This window comes from Mauremys reevesii, linkage group 3 (assembly GCF_016161935.1).
Source record: "Mauremys reevesii isolate NIE-2019 linkage group 3, ASM1616193v1, whole genome shotgun sequence".
Lineage (NCBI taxonomy): Eukaryota > Metazoa > Chordata > Testudines > Geoemydidae > Mauremys > Mauremys reevesii.
The window spans coordinates 7,660,737-7,676,785 of NC_052625.1; the positions used below are offsets into that span (position 1 = coordinate 7,660,737).

At 45.2% G+C, this 16,049-nt stretch overlaps 1 protein-coding gene across 1 annotated transcript in view; it reads right to left on the minus strand.

Annotated features, from left to right (window-relative positions):
- The window catches only part of GPCPD1 (glycerophosphocholine phosphodiesterase 1), an 80,887-nt gene extending 65,867 nt beyond the window's left edge, over positions 1-15,020 (minus strand). The window contains exons 1-2 of the mRNA XM_039528583.1: positions 14,837-15,020; positions 5,031-5,114 (exon numbers count right to left, since the gene is read on the minus strand). Coding sequence (XP_039384517.1) covers positions 5,031-5,079 — 49 coding nt within the window. The 5' untranslated portion in view covers positions 5,080-5,114; positions 14,837-15,020. The remainder of the gene's footprint in view (positions 1-5,030; positions 5,115-14,836) is intronic.
- Between the last annotated feature and the right edge of the window lie 1,029 nt (positions 15,021-16,049).

A 16,049-nucleotide genomic window follows, 5' to 3' on the forward strand; every position in this document is an offset into this window, starting at 1 on the left:
GCAGCGTAACTTAGGTCGACTTACCCCCGTAGTGAAGACAAGCACTCATGTCATGTCAGTATTGTGGTGCAACAGAATCCCCTTATGCCATCCACATTCTGTAAGTATTTGCCACAGAAAGGCTCCCCGCAAACCACTGACAGAAAAGGAATTAATGTTCTCTAGCCTTATTGTTTACTGTTGCTATTGCAATTAGAAAAAAAAAAAATCTTACTCAAGTCTGTTCTGCTGGGGACAACAATGTCGCAACTAGCTGCTTTAGAAATAACAAGCTTGTAACTACAGGAAGGAAATAAGCAGCACAGCAGAAGCTTTTTTGGAGAATTGTGGCTTTTTTTGTTAGTTATTTTTGATTTTTGCAAGTTTTCAGAATTCTACAAAAACTATGACATACAACTAGAATAATTTTTAAACAAAATACTCTCCCTGAGGCATCGAACAGTTCTTACAGATTGTGACAACTAGAATCATGGAGAGTCATTATTTTAAAAATACAAAAATCAAAGACACTGCTCCTTAGCCAAGGCTAGATATTCATATTGGGTTTCAGGTTCCAAGCCCTGGACATTTTGCCTGTACAGCTGTTTAAAAAATTGCAAGTTTTTTTTATACCAGTAAAAGTATATTTTTGCCCTTCTGGCCTCATACTCAAATATGGCTGAAACATTTTGCTCAAATGCAACGGAAACGTATGCAACCAAATATTTGCCAATGTCGTAAGAGGTGGCCCTAAGATATAAACCTTGGTATCAGAGGCCTGGTATGAGGCCTGAGGCCTAAAGTAATGGTCAAGACTTTGCTAACATAAAGCAAAGTTAAGCTGTGAGCCAGAGACAGGCCCTGCTCACAGAAGCAAGGAAAGGGCTGATGCTGCAAGAAGATACGTACCTAAAAGGTACTGAACACTAGATATCAGAACATTCACATACTTGCACATTCCACACAGATAACAAAGAACAGGCTGGCCATCCCAATGACAGGGGCAAAAGGGTAATATGATGGATAGAGTTGTTTTGATCGAACCAACATGTACAAGGTGAGAGACGGCACCTTGCTATGTAGAGGGGTTGTACCTTGCTACGTAGAAAAGTTGCACCTCAATACGTCAGGTATGATGTGTAACTTGTTTGTATCTGTGTATAAGAATGCATTCCTAGGGCGGTGTCTTTATCCAGTCTAGGGGGCAGTGGAAAGTCCCGCCACTGACTGAGCCGGGTCCATTGCCAAGAGGCACTTTCTCGTAGCATGCTCTGAATTAGGCTAAGAAACCTACAGGGAACTGCAATTGTGTCCGAGGTCACAATAAACCTAGCCAACGTGGCTTTGCATCTTACTGGACTCTGTGGTTATTGGGGGTTCTCGTCAGGTCTGCTGTGTCAGCTATCTGCAGAGCTGGGGCAGCACACAGAGGGAACTCATGCACGCAGCCGAGTGATATCAACAAGGAGAAAGCAGAGCACCACACCGGTAACACACTGACAACAGCCAATATTCATAATTACATGTTCAGCTGTTTCTGTTGAGCAACAGCTACTGATTTATTTTATGTGAAATAAATGAATGCTACTTCAATCTTATTGCAAATTTAAGTTTTTGTAATAAACTGCAATTGGTTATTGGTAAACATTTGCACTTGAACTATCAACAAATGCTTGAACAATCAACAAATTATCAAGATGTTGGCATTGGTTTCTGTCTCAATGCATATTTCTGTTTTAATAGTCTGTTACTTCTCCTCGTTACATATCATAAGCTCAGTGTAATTTTAAACAAAAAAGATACAATTAATGCTTATAGTTTTGAACTAAAATGTGACAGAAAGTGTGCCCCCTAAGGAGTTTCAACAGATGACTAGTGAAAAAAGAAATCTATTATATATTCATTATTTTGCCAATATCATTCTAGTAATAAACCATGTATGGTTAACTGTTTCCCTGTTTACTTCCAGTTTGTACTTCTTGTTGTACTAATTACCGCCAAATAAAACATTTTTATATCAAAGAGCAGAATGATATATTGAAGATTTTATTAAGTTGCCACATAAGCTGCAGTAATATTGGCCTGCTACATTTCTTGCCTCCTCCTACCATGCAAATGGTAATGTTCAAAATGGCCCCTTTGAAATCACATGCTACAGAAAATAACGTCTCCCAGGCTCCTACCTGCTTCCTCTACAAGCACTTTTCCAAGATTGTTTATAACAAAAAAATAATTCAGATTTTTGGTAATGGGATCTAGATTCATCATTTTAAGTTGAAACTGGAAACTCTATGATAACCCATAATAAGCAAGAACTGCAACATCGGGTACAGCAAAAAGTACAGCAAAACAAGGGTATACCCAAGTAGCATCTTTGTAGCAACACAAATGCAGATTCCATGCATCTTCTACCTAATGACTAACTGCTTAAAGAAGTCACAAGAAGGTGTTTAACTGCTCTAGGCTTGTCTACGCTTACCAGGGGGAAAGACACACAGCGATCGATGCATCAGAGGTTGGTTTAGTGGGTCTTCATTAGACCCACTAAATTGACCACAGATTGCTCTCCCATCGACTCTTGTACTCCACTGGATCGAGAAGAGTAGGGAGAGTCGAAGGGAAAGCATCTCCTGTCGACATCGCGTAGTGTGGATCCCACAGTAAGTAGGTCTAAGCTATGTCCATTTGAGTTACGCTATTCACATAACACAAATTGCGTAGCTTAGATCGCATTTCCCCTGTAGTGTAGACAAGGTCTCTGATTTGCAGCATGGAAGGAATGTAAAGGGACCAGTGGAACATCCTGAACACCTATTGAGTCCTCAACTTCACCAGCAGAGGAGGGGGAGAGAGCTAAGCTCCCACAAGTCCAAGAATGGGAATTTTCCCTATGATTTTAGCAGAGGGGAGCAAACAGTGCTTAGTCATACCTCCACTAAGTTTGGCATAGCAGAGTATGCTCAGTAAGAAGGGGAGGGGGGGCTTCTGGTGATTTTAGTGATTTATTATTGAATGGTTACTGATGCCTTCTAGTGATTTATTAGAGTTGCTAACTGTGAATTTAAGCATTATAACACTGTATAAACAACAGTTGTGTATATACAGTTAGGTACTGCTATGCTGTTAAACAGGGGAGCATGTATGGTTAGGCTGACCAGGATGACTGAGAAGATGAATACCTTAGATACGTTTGTGGCAAATCAGGGTGGATAAAAATCAGTGATTTTTTTATTTAAATCAGATTTTTTTGATAAAATGCTTTTTGAGAAAAAACCTATTGTAGCTCAAAGATATCTCATCATGGAATAAGGATTATAAATTCTATAGTATGAGACAATATATTCATGTAACATTTAAGAAAAGTTTTGTAAATGAGTTCCAATAGTTCATGGATTAGTGACCCAGTCTTATGGGGTTCAAGGGGCTTTATAGAAAGACTAACCTAAATAATCTATCTACCCAATGGGACTTAGTGCTCAGCCTAGAAGATACCATCAGAGATACTTAGTTTTGCAGTTCTCAAACTATGGATTTGTCTCCCCAGAGGTAACATGCTTGTTAACAGCACAAATGTTTTTAAATAAATAAATAAATATATAGAAGTGAGAAACAACAGACCTCAACTCTAATATCCCTTTGCAAATGTGTCAATCCCTTACCTCTCTCTAAAAGTGCAAAGTTTCAAAAAGTTCAACAAATAGAAGATTGTTGGGGGCGGAATAGATCTGGATAAGTAGAAGAAATCTTGAGATAAATGTGAGAAGTAAGGGACATATGCTTGTTTTGTTAAAATATTATATTATATGTTTGCCGTTGAAGAAAAAAATCCAGAATATTTAACGTTGTTGTTTTAAATACAAAACAATTTAAATGTCTGTCTGGTGATGTTCGCCTCCTAATACAGCATGGCAAGAAAATCCTCCAAATATTAATGATTAGCCTGTTGAATTGGAGATAGTTCACCTCCCAATGACTTCATAAATATTTGCTTCAATTACCTTTGGTAAATGAAATAACCAATCATTCATTTTCTGATATAGCTGTAAAACTAATCTGAAAAGTTTTCAAAATAAAATCACTGTTTAAAAATGTATAGCGTGTACCTTCTAAAAATGAAACCTACATCTACCTCTGAGTTGTGAAGAATATATATTAAGGTTACAACAACCAACAAAAATGCACTTTTATGTAGAAAACCCATGATTAAATCGAGTCTTCCTGACTAGTGATTTTAGTCATGATTTAAATCAAATCCACCCTGTGGCAATCATATAATGACTCATGGAGGAAGCACTCTGTTTTAGATGCAGTCAACCACTGATTGGGGGCGGGGGTGTCTGTCTCTGAATTAGAGGAGGTGAAAGATAGGAAACTCAAAGGAATAGCTACCCAGTGTCTGCTTTTGGCTTGTAATGATTTAGGAAAAAAGGTTGAAGGCAAAGATTCGATAACATCCTGCTGGCTAGACACAGACAGAGCTAACATCCCAAACCCAGCTACACGGAGATATTGGTTACATTTCCCTTCTGAGGTTTCAGAATACTGGATAAGATGGCACACTGTTCTGATCAAATATATTAACTTATGTTCAAAAATCATTCTCTTGTTATATTTGGTTCAACAGGAACCCTCTGCAAACCTATGCACAAACTGAGGATTTTCCATATGCCTGCATATCTGAGGTCAGGATTAATGCTAAATATTTCCACTTGATAAAGTAAGGTTATCACAAATACAATTCTAATTTTAAAAGTATTCAGACTATTTCAGGGAGCATATCAAAATCTCTAGTATGCTAACATTTTACAAACAAGTTATTAATAAATAAGATAAAATTCATTCCCCAACTCTCTGCTAAAGAATAATTATTTTGTAAAGCTCCTCTTTACTGATCCACCCTCCTGAACCTTGTCATCCCAGGTATCAAAATTATATGATTCTTTGCCCTCTAACTAAAATAAAAAAATATTTTTTAAACTGTATGGCTTGAAGATTTTCTTCTAGCTTTACCACACACACACAAAAGTGTTTGACAAGTGTGATTTGCGTACCGTGTACTGATGTTCCTCTTACTTCAAAGGTAACTTGAGATGGGGTCATACTTGCAGATGACGACTAAGGAAGTCTGATGTCTCCTATTAGGAGGAGGGAAAAATAAAAGTATTTCAGTAACAATATACTGCCTCTGTAGCTGTCTCACTAAAAGCTAGGGTATGAACTTCAGTCATCTATAGGGGGGTGACCAAGTATTGGTCTTAATGTTCTGAGCAAATGGCAGTACTTGTGAGCTCTGGACCATCCCACAGCAACCCAAAGAAAAGGACTGCCCAGATCAAGAAACCATTGTCCAGTCAGCAAGGAAGTCAGCGTGACACAGAGCCTATCTACAAGATTAACAAGTGTTAAATAGAAATAGTGAGATTGATATGTGGAATGACGAATAGCACTAATTCAATATTTTTAGGGGAGGATTTCTCTAAAGCAGTGCTTCTCAAGCTATCTGATGTGAGGGACTGGCAATTTTTTTCCCCAATGCACCAGTGCCATATTATCATCATCCAATTCGATGCTCTTATGAGGAAACTCGCCGCGGACTGGCAGCCGATGGCTCGGTCCGCAGACCACCATTTTAAGAAGCACTGCTCTAAAGCACTCAGCATTTGCCTAATTCTGCTCTCAATGAAGTCAATGGGAGCTTTATCATTAGAGAGACAGTGAAATTATACCCTTCAATGGCCAATGGCTTTTCTATGAGTAAGGAGCTACCTCTTTAAGCTATTCTTTACTTTTACTTAGGGTTGTCAATTTTGGTTGGATGTATTCCTGGAGATTTCATCACATGACATCTTTAATTAAAGATTAATCTTTAATTCCTGGAGACTCCAGGCCAATCCTGGAAGGTTGACAACCCTACTCTTACTTTCAAAGCTACTCATGAAAAATAATGCCTCAAAATAACATGGCAGCAATGAAAACATGATGATAGTTTACATAACTATAGCAGTCCTATTTTAATAACCAGGAAAAAAACCAAAATCACATTTATTCAGAACTGCTATGACTATTAAAATATTATCTATGCCTTATTGCCCTGCCGTAAATATGCAAGGTATTTTAGAGTTGAATAAAAGACAGTTCCTAGTGACAACACTGGCAGTCCTAAATAACTATGGATTTGAAATGTATAAGTTAAAATAATTTCCTTTTCCATTACTTATAAAATAATTTCAGAGTCAATGAAGGCCATAATGTTTCTATATGTAAACAGCATACACTGTATGTAAATGCACTACCAGCAGAATGCCAAATAAGCCAAATGATTTTGAAAGGGTTATATACAGCAAGAAATTTTAGTTCTGTACTCCCACCTTGTCAGTTTCTGAACACTTCACACCGGGTTTCAAAAAATCCAGTTCTAAACAGAAGTATTGTTTATATAATACAATGCTGACAGCAGCATGCCTATGTTGAGAGCCTTAGTGTTACTGAACAAAAAATATCCAAGTTACAACACTAGAGGGCAAGCCCCAGTCCTCCAGTGATTGCAAAACGTATACAGAGCTGAGAAGGAGCCCAGAAGGCAGAGTGAGAAGATCTAGAGACCAAATAGGTGAGAATGCAGAAAGGTAGCTCTTCAGAGCCCAGAGCAGAAAGTCAGAGAGCTGAAAAAAACAAGTTCTAATGTTTGAGTTTCTTCCTTCTGTGTCCTCCACACTTCTTCCCTTTGGGTCTGTCCCTCATCTGCCCCACACATTATTTTACCTCTTTCACTCCTGTTCTTTTCTTATTCACCCCACCCCCTTTCTCTTCCATCTGTGAACTGGGAGGGAGGAGATTTAACTTAAGTGGAAACAGGAAGGAGCTTTCCCCCACCCCACCCCACCCCACCCCAAACAAAGAGAAGCTGAGGTACAGAGGGGAAGGGAGTTGTCCAAGACTATCACGCAAGTAACTGGCACAGCTGAAAACTAAACCCAGAACTTCTGGTGTCCCAGACCAATGTCTTATCACTGGATAACACTGCCTCCAACGATGATGCAGCGTGTCTCACAAAGCTAAGGTGGATATGAAAGAGACTATGCCTATGCTACACTAACTCTGAATTCAGTTTCGAAACTAATTGGGAGTCAATATCCTGATCTTAAATCTGTAAGGTTGCTTTAAGTGCTTTATAAAGTTCTATTCACTCATTTACCGACAGATAATATTGAGTTTGGGCTTTTTAGTTGACAGGCAAAAATAATTAGTTTTTCATTATAATGTTCAAGGGTGGATGAATGGATTTTGAGCCTGGGCTGAAAGAACTTTCATTTGCAGTTTTGCAAAGCTTCCTTCAATGGAATGGAAACGATCTACCTCGAGACTACCTCAACTTCCACAGGGATAATACACCTGAAAAAACCCTAGTTTACACTCACAGGAAATAGAACATTTTCAGGGACATTACTGCAGCTGTAGAACTCCTTGCCAAATATATCAGGCTTATGATTAGTCTTACCAGGTTTAGGTAAAAAAAACCTAACAATTTTCAAGAAAGTTCCTGAAGGAAAGCTATGCCTGCAAGTATGGAATACAATACAAATTCACACGCACACTTCTCTGTGGCATCAAGTTACTATATTTCAGTTTAGATTTCCCTCTAACTTTACAATAATGCATCAAAATCCATGCTGTATATTATTCTGCATTTGTAAAGCGCTGTGTACATTTGTGATACTGGATGAACAACCTGATATATCTTGAAAAGAACACACAATGAAACTGTCCAGAAGGCTTTAATTTTATTCCTTTAAACTCTTGCAAGGCAAGGGGAAGAGTTTCCTGGCTAAGAATTCTAACTCTCTGGCTAGTCAGTGTCATGTAAATTTTATAAGCCCCGGATCCTATTGGTATGCAAGACTCCCTACCCAATTAAGAGCAGTCAAGGAAAATTCCCTATTTCCTCATACTTGCAATAATCCTCAGAGTTCTGAAGAGGCTGATGAATCTCCAGAGTTGAAGAGAGAAAGGAGCATCTCCCTTCTCCCTCTGAGGAGATGTGATCAAGTCTGGATGTACTGCAATTAAGTATAACAATTGTTTCCCATAAAGACTGTATGTAGCATAGTTTAGGGCTGTTAGCATAAACAGGGTACTGGTCTAATTTTTGGCTACAGGCAGGATGTACCAAAATAAGTCAACATTTTGTTAATTTCAAGCTCAGGTGGTATTAATCACTTCATGACTAGACCTCCAGTACAACTCTTTGCTGCTATAGTGCTCTCTTGAATTTTCCAACTTTCACAGGAACTTACAAAAAAAAAACCCTCAAGTATTACAAATCTTGAAGAGTCTCTTGCTTACATTAACTTATGACTTTCAGAATCAGAAAGGAGACAATTTTGAGACTAGAGATTGACTGAGCTACTTTCCATTCACTATCCAAAATAGATGAAGAATTGTTAGACCCTGAAAGAAGTGTTGATTTTGTAAACTACAGTATCTGGAAGGGGAGCAGAGTAGCTGAGTATTGCATCATCCCCATAAAGACAACTAACATTTTTACATCTTAATGAAAAGAATCCAGTACGAACCTTTTGCAATTTGGAAAGTAAAGAAAGGAGACAAAATTCCAGCTGGTGCCAGAATAGAATTCAAAGCAGAAAGAACTAAAAGGTAGGACAAGAAGTTAAGTAAATTGTCTAATCTAGCTGTACATACGACAAAACCCAAGGATTTTGATACGCTGAAGTCTCTAGGTCAGATCTTCAGACAGCATTATGGTGGAGTAGTTCCAATTAACTTACTGGAAATAATAGCTATTTACATCATATGAGGATTTGGTCTTCTAGGTGAACCTTACCCACTGAGGTTAATCAGTATTTGGCAAGCTGAGTTTTAGGAGGAGAATTTTAAGAGTATGACTGTTCAGCTCGGAAAAGAGACAATTAAAGGGGATATGACAGATCTATAAAATCCATGAATGTTGTGGAGAAAAAGCATTATTTACCATGTCACATAACACAAGGACCATGGGTCACCTGAAGAAATAAATAAAGGAAGTACTTCTTCACACAACAGACAATCAACCTGTGGAACTCGTTGCTAGGCAATGTTGTGAAGGCCAAAACATAACTGGATTCAAAAAAGAGTTAGATAAGTTAATGGAGGATAGGTCTATCAGGGGGTATTAGCCAAGATGGTCATGAATACAATCCCATGCTCCAGGTGTCTCCAAGACTCTGACAAACAGATGCTGGGACTGGACAAAAGAGGATGGATCTCTTGATAACTGACCTGTCCTCCTCATTCTCTCTGAAGCATATGGCATTGGCCACTGTCATAAGACAGGATACTGGGATTGATGGACCATTGGTCTAACTCAGTATGGTCATTCTTATGCTACTTTTTTTTTTTTATGAGAAAGCCAAAAGGAGCAGGATTTACCTGGAACTAAGCTTTGCTTATGTTATATAAATTTCCGGATCTAAAATAACATTTTCCAGCTGACAAAAGACCATCAGAAACTTCTGATTGGCACATACTCCACCAACCTGAAACTCACCTAGATAATGTTATCTTGAAGGAAGAAATTGTAATGTAGAATTCAGATCTTTCATTGAAAAAAAAAAATCTCTGACTTGCTATTTATGGAGGGTCAGATTTGTAAAGTTATTTAGCTGCCTAAAGATGCAAACAGGCATCTAGTGGGATTTTCGGACACCTATCTTTAATTTTAGATATTTAGAGGTATTTAGGTGCATAATGAGTTTAAGGGACAAAGTCACTATGCTAGAAAGTTTGCTTAATTAGCCATATGAAAATAATGGTAAACACATAGCATGTTTGTGTGAACGTCACACTAATCACCGAACAGATCAAAGTGTACAATACTGGTACTGCAGAAAATAAGTATTTTCCTTAATTATATCAAAATGTGACTATATTTTCCAAACCCAAAATTCATAGGCATATACATGAGGGTTGCATTACAGTGTTTTTAAAATTGCATGTTTCCATCTTAAGCAGTCCTTCTCCCTATTATAATATCCACAGAATATATGGATGCTATCAACACCTGTCCCTACTGACAGGAAAGTACAGACAAGGCACTTGTTGGCCCCCCTGTTTGCCCTACCCTAAAATCATATTTATTGTTTTACATATATTTAGTATCTATGGAACAAAATGTTCAGTAATGCAGGGAACAAAAAAGGAGACAACTGCTAACTAACATTCTAAGATGTGATTTTTACACGTCTTACAGAAATAAACCCTCAGATGCCAAATATCAACATAAGTTGCTTCCAGCATCACACAGTGTTTAAATGATTTCCAGCAAAAACTCATTAGGCTAATGGTACAAAGAATAGAATTCTCTTCTGCTCATACACAAGATATCAGAAAGTAACAAATCAGATACATGCAGTACAGTGACTACAGGCAAATGAATCAGCAATAATCATATAACGTTCGACATCAGAACCAGTGCCAAGGTTGGACAGCATATCAAATCATAACTGCTATCATTCTTTACAAAAAGAGTTCTGAAACCCTCTGTTTCCATCTGAATAGTCACAGACAAAAAGGACCTTATTTTTTCATCTTTCCTACATAGGTAAGCACCTCTACAAGTTCTGCAGCATTAACATTTAGATATGAGCTAAGCTAGGTGCAAGATTTGAACACACAACTTCTGATCCAAAAGCAGAAATTCTACTGACAAAACAAAATCCTGTTGTACATTTTAATCCATCATTTAGGAAGAAGCGAAACAGAAATACTATTTCAAGAAATATCAGAATATGCCTGGGGTTTAAAATAGCAACACTAACATTTAAGGAAATTGTTTATCTTGTAAGTATCTGGAAAATTAAATATGTCCCCAAAGGTGAGTACTTACAATAGCCCAACATCCTGCCCCAGCCTCCTCCTGCATCCCAAACTCAATATCAGTTATATTTTAGTTGCTACCATAATAAAACAAATTTGCAGCTAACATTAGCTTACATTGTCATCTCTTAAAAAACAGACAAAACAAGAAATAACTGAACTATGCCTATATGCAAACTGTTCTTCCAGCCCAGTCATTTAACAGCAATTCTGAAGAATGAGTTCCTGAGAAAAGAAAGTGGAAATGATCTGGGCATGTTTGCAATGGCACCAAGTTGTGTAGGTATTCTTTGTTTGTTTAGTGTTTTAATAAAGATCTAGTTTGGGATGAAATATTTCAGTGCTGAAACTTGACAAAAAAAGTCTCAGTCTAGGAGCAAGTCCCCCCTCTCAACCTCCTCCCTCTAGGGTTGCCAGGCATCTGAATTTCAACCAGAATGCCCAGTCAGAAAGGGACCCTGGCAGCTCCGGTCAGCAGTGCAGCAGGGGCCCGGGGCTAAGGCAGGCTCCCGGCCTGCCCTAGCTCTGTGTGGCTCCTGGAAGCAGCTGCCAGGTCCCTGCAGCCACTAGATGCATGGGAGGCTCCATGTGCTGTCCTCACCCCGAGTGCTGGCTCCGCAGCTCTCATTGGCCAGGAACTGCGACCAATGGGAGTTGCAGGGGTGGCACCCGCAGGTGCAAGGGCAGCACACAGAGCCTCTCTGGCTGCCCACATGTCTAGGGGCTGCAGGGACCTGGCAGCCGCTTCCCATGAGCCACAGTAAGCACTGGCGGGACCCCACACCTGCTCCCACACCCCAACCGCCTACCCCAGCCCAGAGTTGCCCCCGCACCCAAACTCCCTCCAGGAGCCCAAACCACCCCCAACATCCCAACACCCTGCCCCAGCCCTCTCCTGCACCCCAAACCCCTCATCCCTGGCCCTACCCCAGAGTCCACACCCCCAGCCGTATCCTGCACCACCACCTGCACTCCTAACCCCTTGGCCCCAGCCTGGAGCCCACTCCTGCACCCCAAACTCCTCATCCCCAGCCCAACCCCAGAGTCTGCACCCCCAGCCGGAGACCTCACCCCCCCACACACACCCTAACCGCTTGCCCCAGCCCAGAGCCCTCTCCCATACCTTGAACCCCTCATTTCTGGCCACACCCCAGAGCCTTCACCCCACCCTGTGCTACAGCCCAATAAAAGTGGATGGGGGAGAATAAGCGAGGGGGGGGGGGAATAGAGCAAGCAGGGGTGGGGCCTTGGAGAATGGGTGGGGCAGAGGTGTTCCGTTTTGTGCAGTTAGAAAGTTGGCAACCCTACTTCTCACATACCAACTTGTGATAAAAACAGTGATGAGCAGCCAAAATCTTAACAATGGGTTCCCTATAAAAGGTTCTGATTTAAGGGATGTGCGACAGCATGTACTTTTTGTACCAATAGGGTTACCATACGTCCATATTTTCCCAGGAGGTGATTAAGAACCGAAAAGCCTGACATGTCCAGGAAAATACAGATGTATTTTAACCCTACCTAAAGTTCTTTTTTAAAAAGATGGGGCTGAACTAGAAATGAGCTCCGTTTCACATGTGTGGGTGGTGATCAGGGACAGTCTCAATTTTTGGGTCTTTTTCTTATATAGGCTCCTATTACCCCTCACCCCCGTCCCGATTTTTCACACTTGCTGTCTGGTCACTCTAGGGTGTGCACATGTGTGGGTCCCAGCTGCTCCCTGCCCCCCCCCCCTCATTGAAGCAGGTGTGCAGGGTTACTGCCCTGGGAACTGCAGGGCACCAGTGGATGTGGGGCTGGCTGCAGATAGGGGCGTGGGGCAGGGCTAGCTGGAGGCAGGGAGTGACACGGGCTGGCTGTGGGCAGGTGATGCAGACGGGCGGGCTGCGGGTGGCTGTGGACAGGGGGTGGCTGTGGACAGGGGCTGCGGGCAGAGGGTGGCTGTGGCAAGGGCTGGCTGCGGGCAGAGGGCGGCTGTGGGCAGGGGCTGGCTGCGGGTGGCTGCGGGCAGGGGGGTGGCTGCGGGCTGGCTGGGGGCAGGGGCTGGCTGGGGGCAGGGGCGCAGACACTCACACGGGGGGAGCGGCTGGGAGCAGCAGGACGCAGCCAGGGACTCACCAGGCAGCAGCAGGAGTCCCAGGGCCAGAGGTCCAAAGAGCAGGAGCCAGGAGGCAGCTCACATGGCTCTCGCAGCACAGCGCAGCGCCCCCTAGCGGCCGGGAGGAGGAATTACAGGCTTCCCAGGCAGAGCCCATCAAAGCTTCCCTCCCAGGGAAGCTAGTTAACAAGCGGTTCTAAAACCGCTTCTAAATTTAACAACGGGTTCGCGAACCGGTGCGAACCGGCTCCAGCTCACCCCTGGATAAAAATGAAATGGACACTTAATCACAAATTTTCAATGCTCCCCACAGTCCTAGGACTAAAAAACAGCTTTTTTTTAAAAAGTGCTTTTAAGTTATTTACCCATTATGTGGAGTACTGAATTCTGTTTTTTTGGAAGTGAGAAAGTCAGCTGACTATTTCGTAAAGTGGCCACTATTCAAGCCAGGTAATTTTCCCAGGAAGATTTTAAACATACTCTACACTTGTTCCAGAAGTGACAGTAACACAATGGATTAGTTTTGGTTTACAGGTGTGACATATTTCTGTTATGAAAATATTTTATGACGTGACTGTTAGCCCCTCGACCAGGGCTTTGGAGCGGGGCGGGGAAGGGAGGGGGGCAGAGCTGCACACTCCAGGGGATCAAAGCAAGTTTGATATAGCGCAGTTTCTCCTATAATGCGAGAAGATTTTTTTCGTTATATGGGGTAGAGGTGTATCTATGAAAGTACCCTAGTTTGTAAATTTGACAAGTCCTCCTAATCCCTTCACATCACCCCTCCTTTTACTCTGGTCAAAAGAAGAGATAGGCACATGTGGAACAAGACATTAATTAAGGTAACCAGCATCGTTTCTTGTTTTCCAGCTCAGAAGCAGCCCAAAGGATGGCGACCCCATGTTTCGTGACAGCGCTCCCGAGGAGACCCAGGAAGCACTGGGAGATAGCGCTGTCAGTGACTCATCGTGCTCCTAACCAGAGAGCTGTCCCGACACTTGCTGGCTGCAGCTACCCAAGAGCCGTCTCCTCAGTCTGAGAGCGGGTTACATAAGGTGAAGTGAAAGGCGATTTAAACAACCTTCCTCTGGGGGGCTCGTCACCGGCTCTGCGCCCAATCAGGGCAGTAAACAAAACCTCCTTGCATGAAACAGCTGCCCGGACAGCACCTGCCCCGACTGGCATCACCCTTCACCGCCTCCTCCGCAGCGCCGGGCGATTAAGACACCGTAGCCTGCTCCAGCCCCCCACAAACCCCCGCTCACACCCACACCCCGACTGCTCCCGCCCCCCGGGAGCCCCGCTCTTCCCCTCCTGACCCCACACCCGGACCCCGACTGCTCCCGGCCCCCTTCGCCCCTCCACCACCCCCGGGAGCCCCGCTCTTCCCCGCCTGCCCTGACACCCCCACCCCGACTGCTCCCGGCCCCCTTCGCCCCTCCACCCCCACCCGGGAGCCCCGCTCTTCCGCCCCCTTCGCCCCTCCACCCCCCCCGGGAGCCCCGCTCTTCCCCTCCTGACCCCACACCCCGACTGCTCCCGGCCCCCTTCGCCCCTCCACCCCCCGGGAGCCCCACTCTTCCCCTCCTGACCCCACACCCGGACCCCGACTGCTCCCGCCCCCCTTCTCCTCCCGGCCCCCACCGGGAGCCCGCTCTTCCTCCTGCCCTGACACCCGGACCCCGACTGCTCCCGCCCACACCCCTCTCCCTGCCCCCGACTGCTCCCGTCCCCCGTCCCCCCAGAGCTCCGCACTTCCCGCCTGCCCCCCCGCCCCGGGAGCCCTACACGCCCCTCTTGCCCCCACACCCGGACCCCAGCTCCCACCTGTCAGAGACCTGCCCCCTCCCCCAGGCGCCTCCCCTCCACCTCAGCGGCCGCGGGTGTGACCTGGAGGCTGAGCGCGGCTGGCGGCTCCGGCTGCCTTTGTCTGAGGAAGCGGCTGCCCCGGCTGCAGGACGCGCCGCGCGAGCTCCCGGCCGAGCTCTGCAGTCCCCAACCGTCCGGACAAACCGGTTCCAACCGCCCGGCCGAACCGGGCGTGAGGCGGGGACAGCAGCGGCCACGTGACAGCACAGCCAATGGGAGCGGAGAAGATTCCTAGAAAGCGCAGCTCTAGGGGGCGGGGCGTCGGAGCCGGCCGGGAGACAGGCGCTGAGTGGAGCAGAAGCAGGAAGGCCTGGGGGGCGGGACTACGCTAAGGATGTCGGCCAATCAGTAGCGCAGCAACGGCCAGCCAATCAGAGCGGAGAGTGCCCTGCCGGCCCGGGATGGGGGACACAGATGTGATGACTCGGACTGGGGTGCCAGCGCCGGGAGGGGGCAGCGGGGCCGGGGTGCAGCCAGGGCCGCCCCCACCTCCGGAGCCCTGCACTCCCCTCTGCCCCCCCGGGAGCCCTGCACTCCCCTCTGGCCCCCCACACCCGGACCCCACCTGCCCCCCCCGGGAGCCCTGCACTCCCCTCCTGCCCCCCTCTGGCCCCCAGGAGCCCTGCACTCCCCTCTGGCCCCCACACCCGGACCCCTCCTGCCCCCCCCCGGGAGCCCTGCACTCCCCTCCTGCCCCCACATCCGGACCCCACCTGCCCCCTCCGCCGCCCCCGGAGCCCTGCACTCCCCTCCTGCCCCCCCGGGAGCCCTGCACTCCCCTCTTGCCCCCACACCCGGATCCCACCTGCCCCCACCACCACCACCCTGGGAGACCTGCACTTCCCTCTTGCCCCCACATCCGGACCCCGCCTGCCCCCTCTGCCCGCCCCCCCAGGAGCCCTGCACTCGCCTCTTGCTCCCACACCTGGACCCTGCCTGCCCCCGGGAGCTAGGGAGTTGAGGGTGCAGAGCTTTGGGCAGGGTGCTGCCAGGGCCAGCAGGGAGTGGAGCAGAGGGAGGGCAGGATGCAGCCAGGGCCAGGAGGAAGCTGAGGATGCAGCTAGGGCCAGCAGGGAGCTCAGCAGGCAGGGGAGGGGGTTCAGCCAGGGCCACGAGGGAGAGGTCAGAACAGGTCTGGAAGGAGCTGAGCCCTTTAGGGGACCAGTCAGGCTGTTTTCCTGTATTAAAAAAAAAAAGCCCTAAAAGCACTAGTGTTCTGGAAAATTTCTCGCTT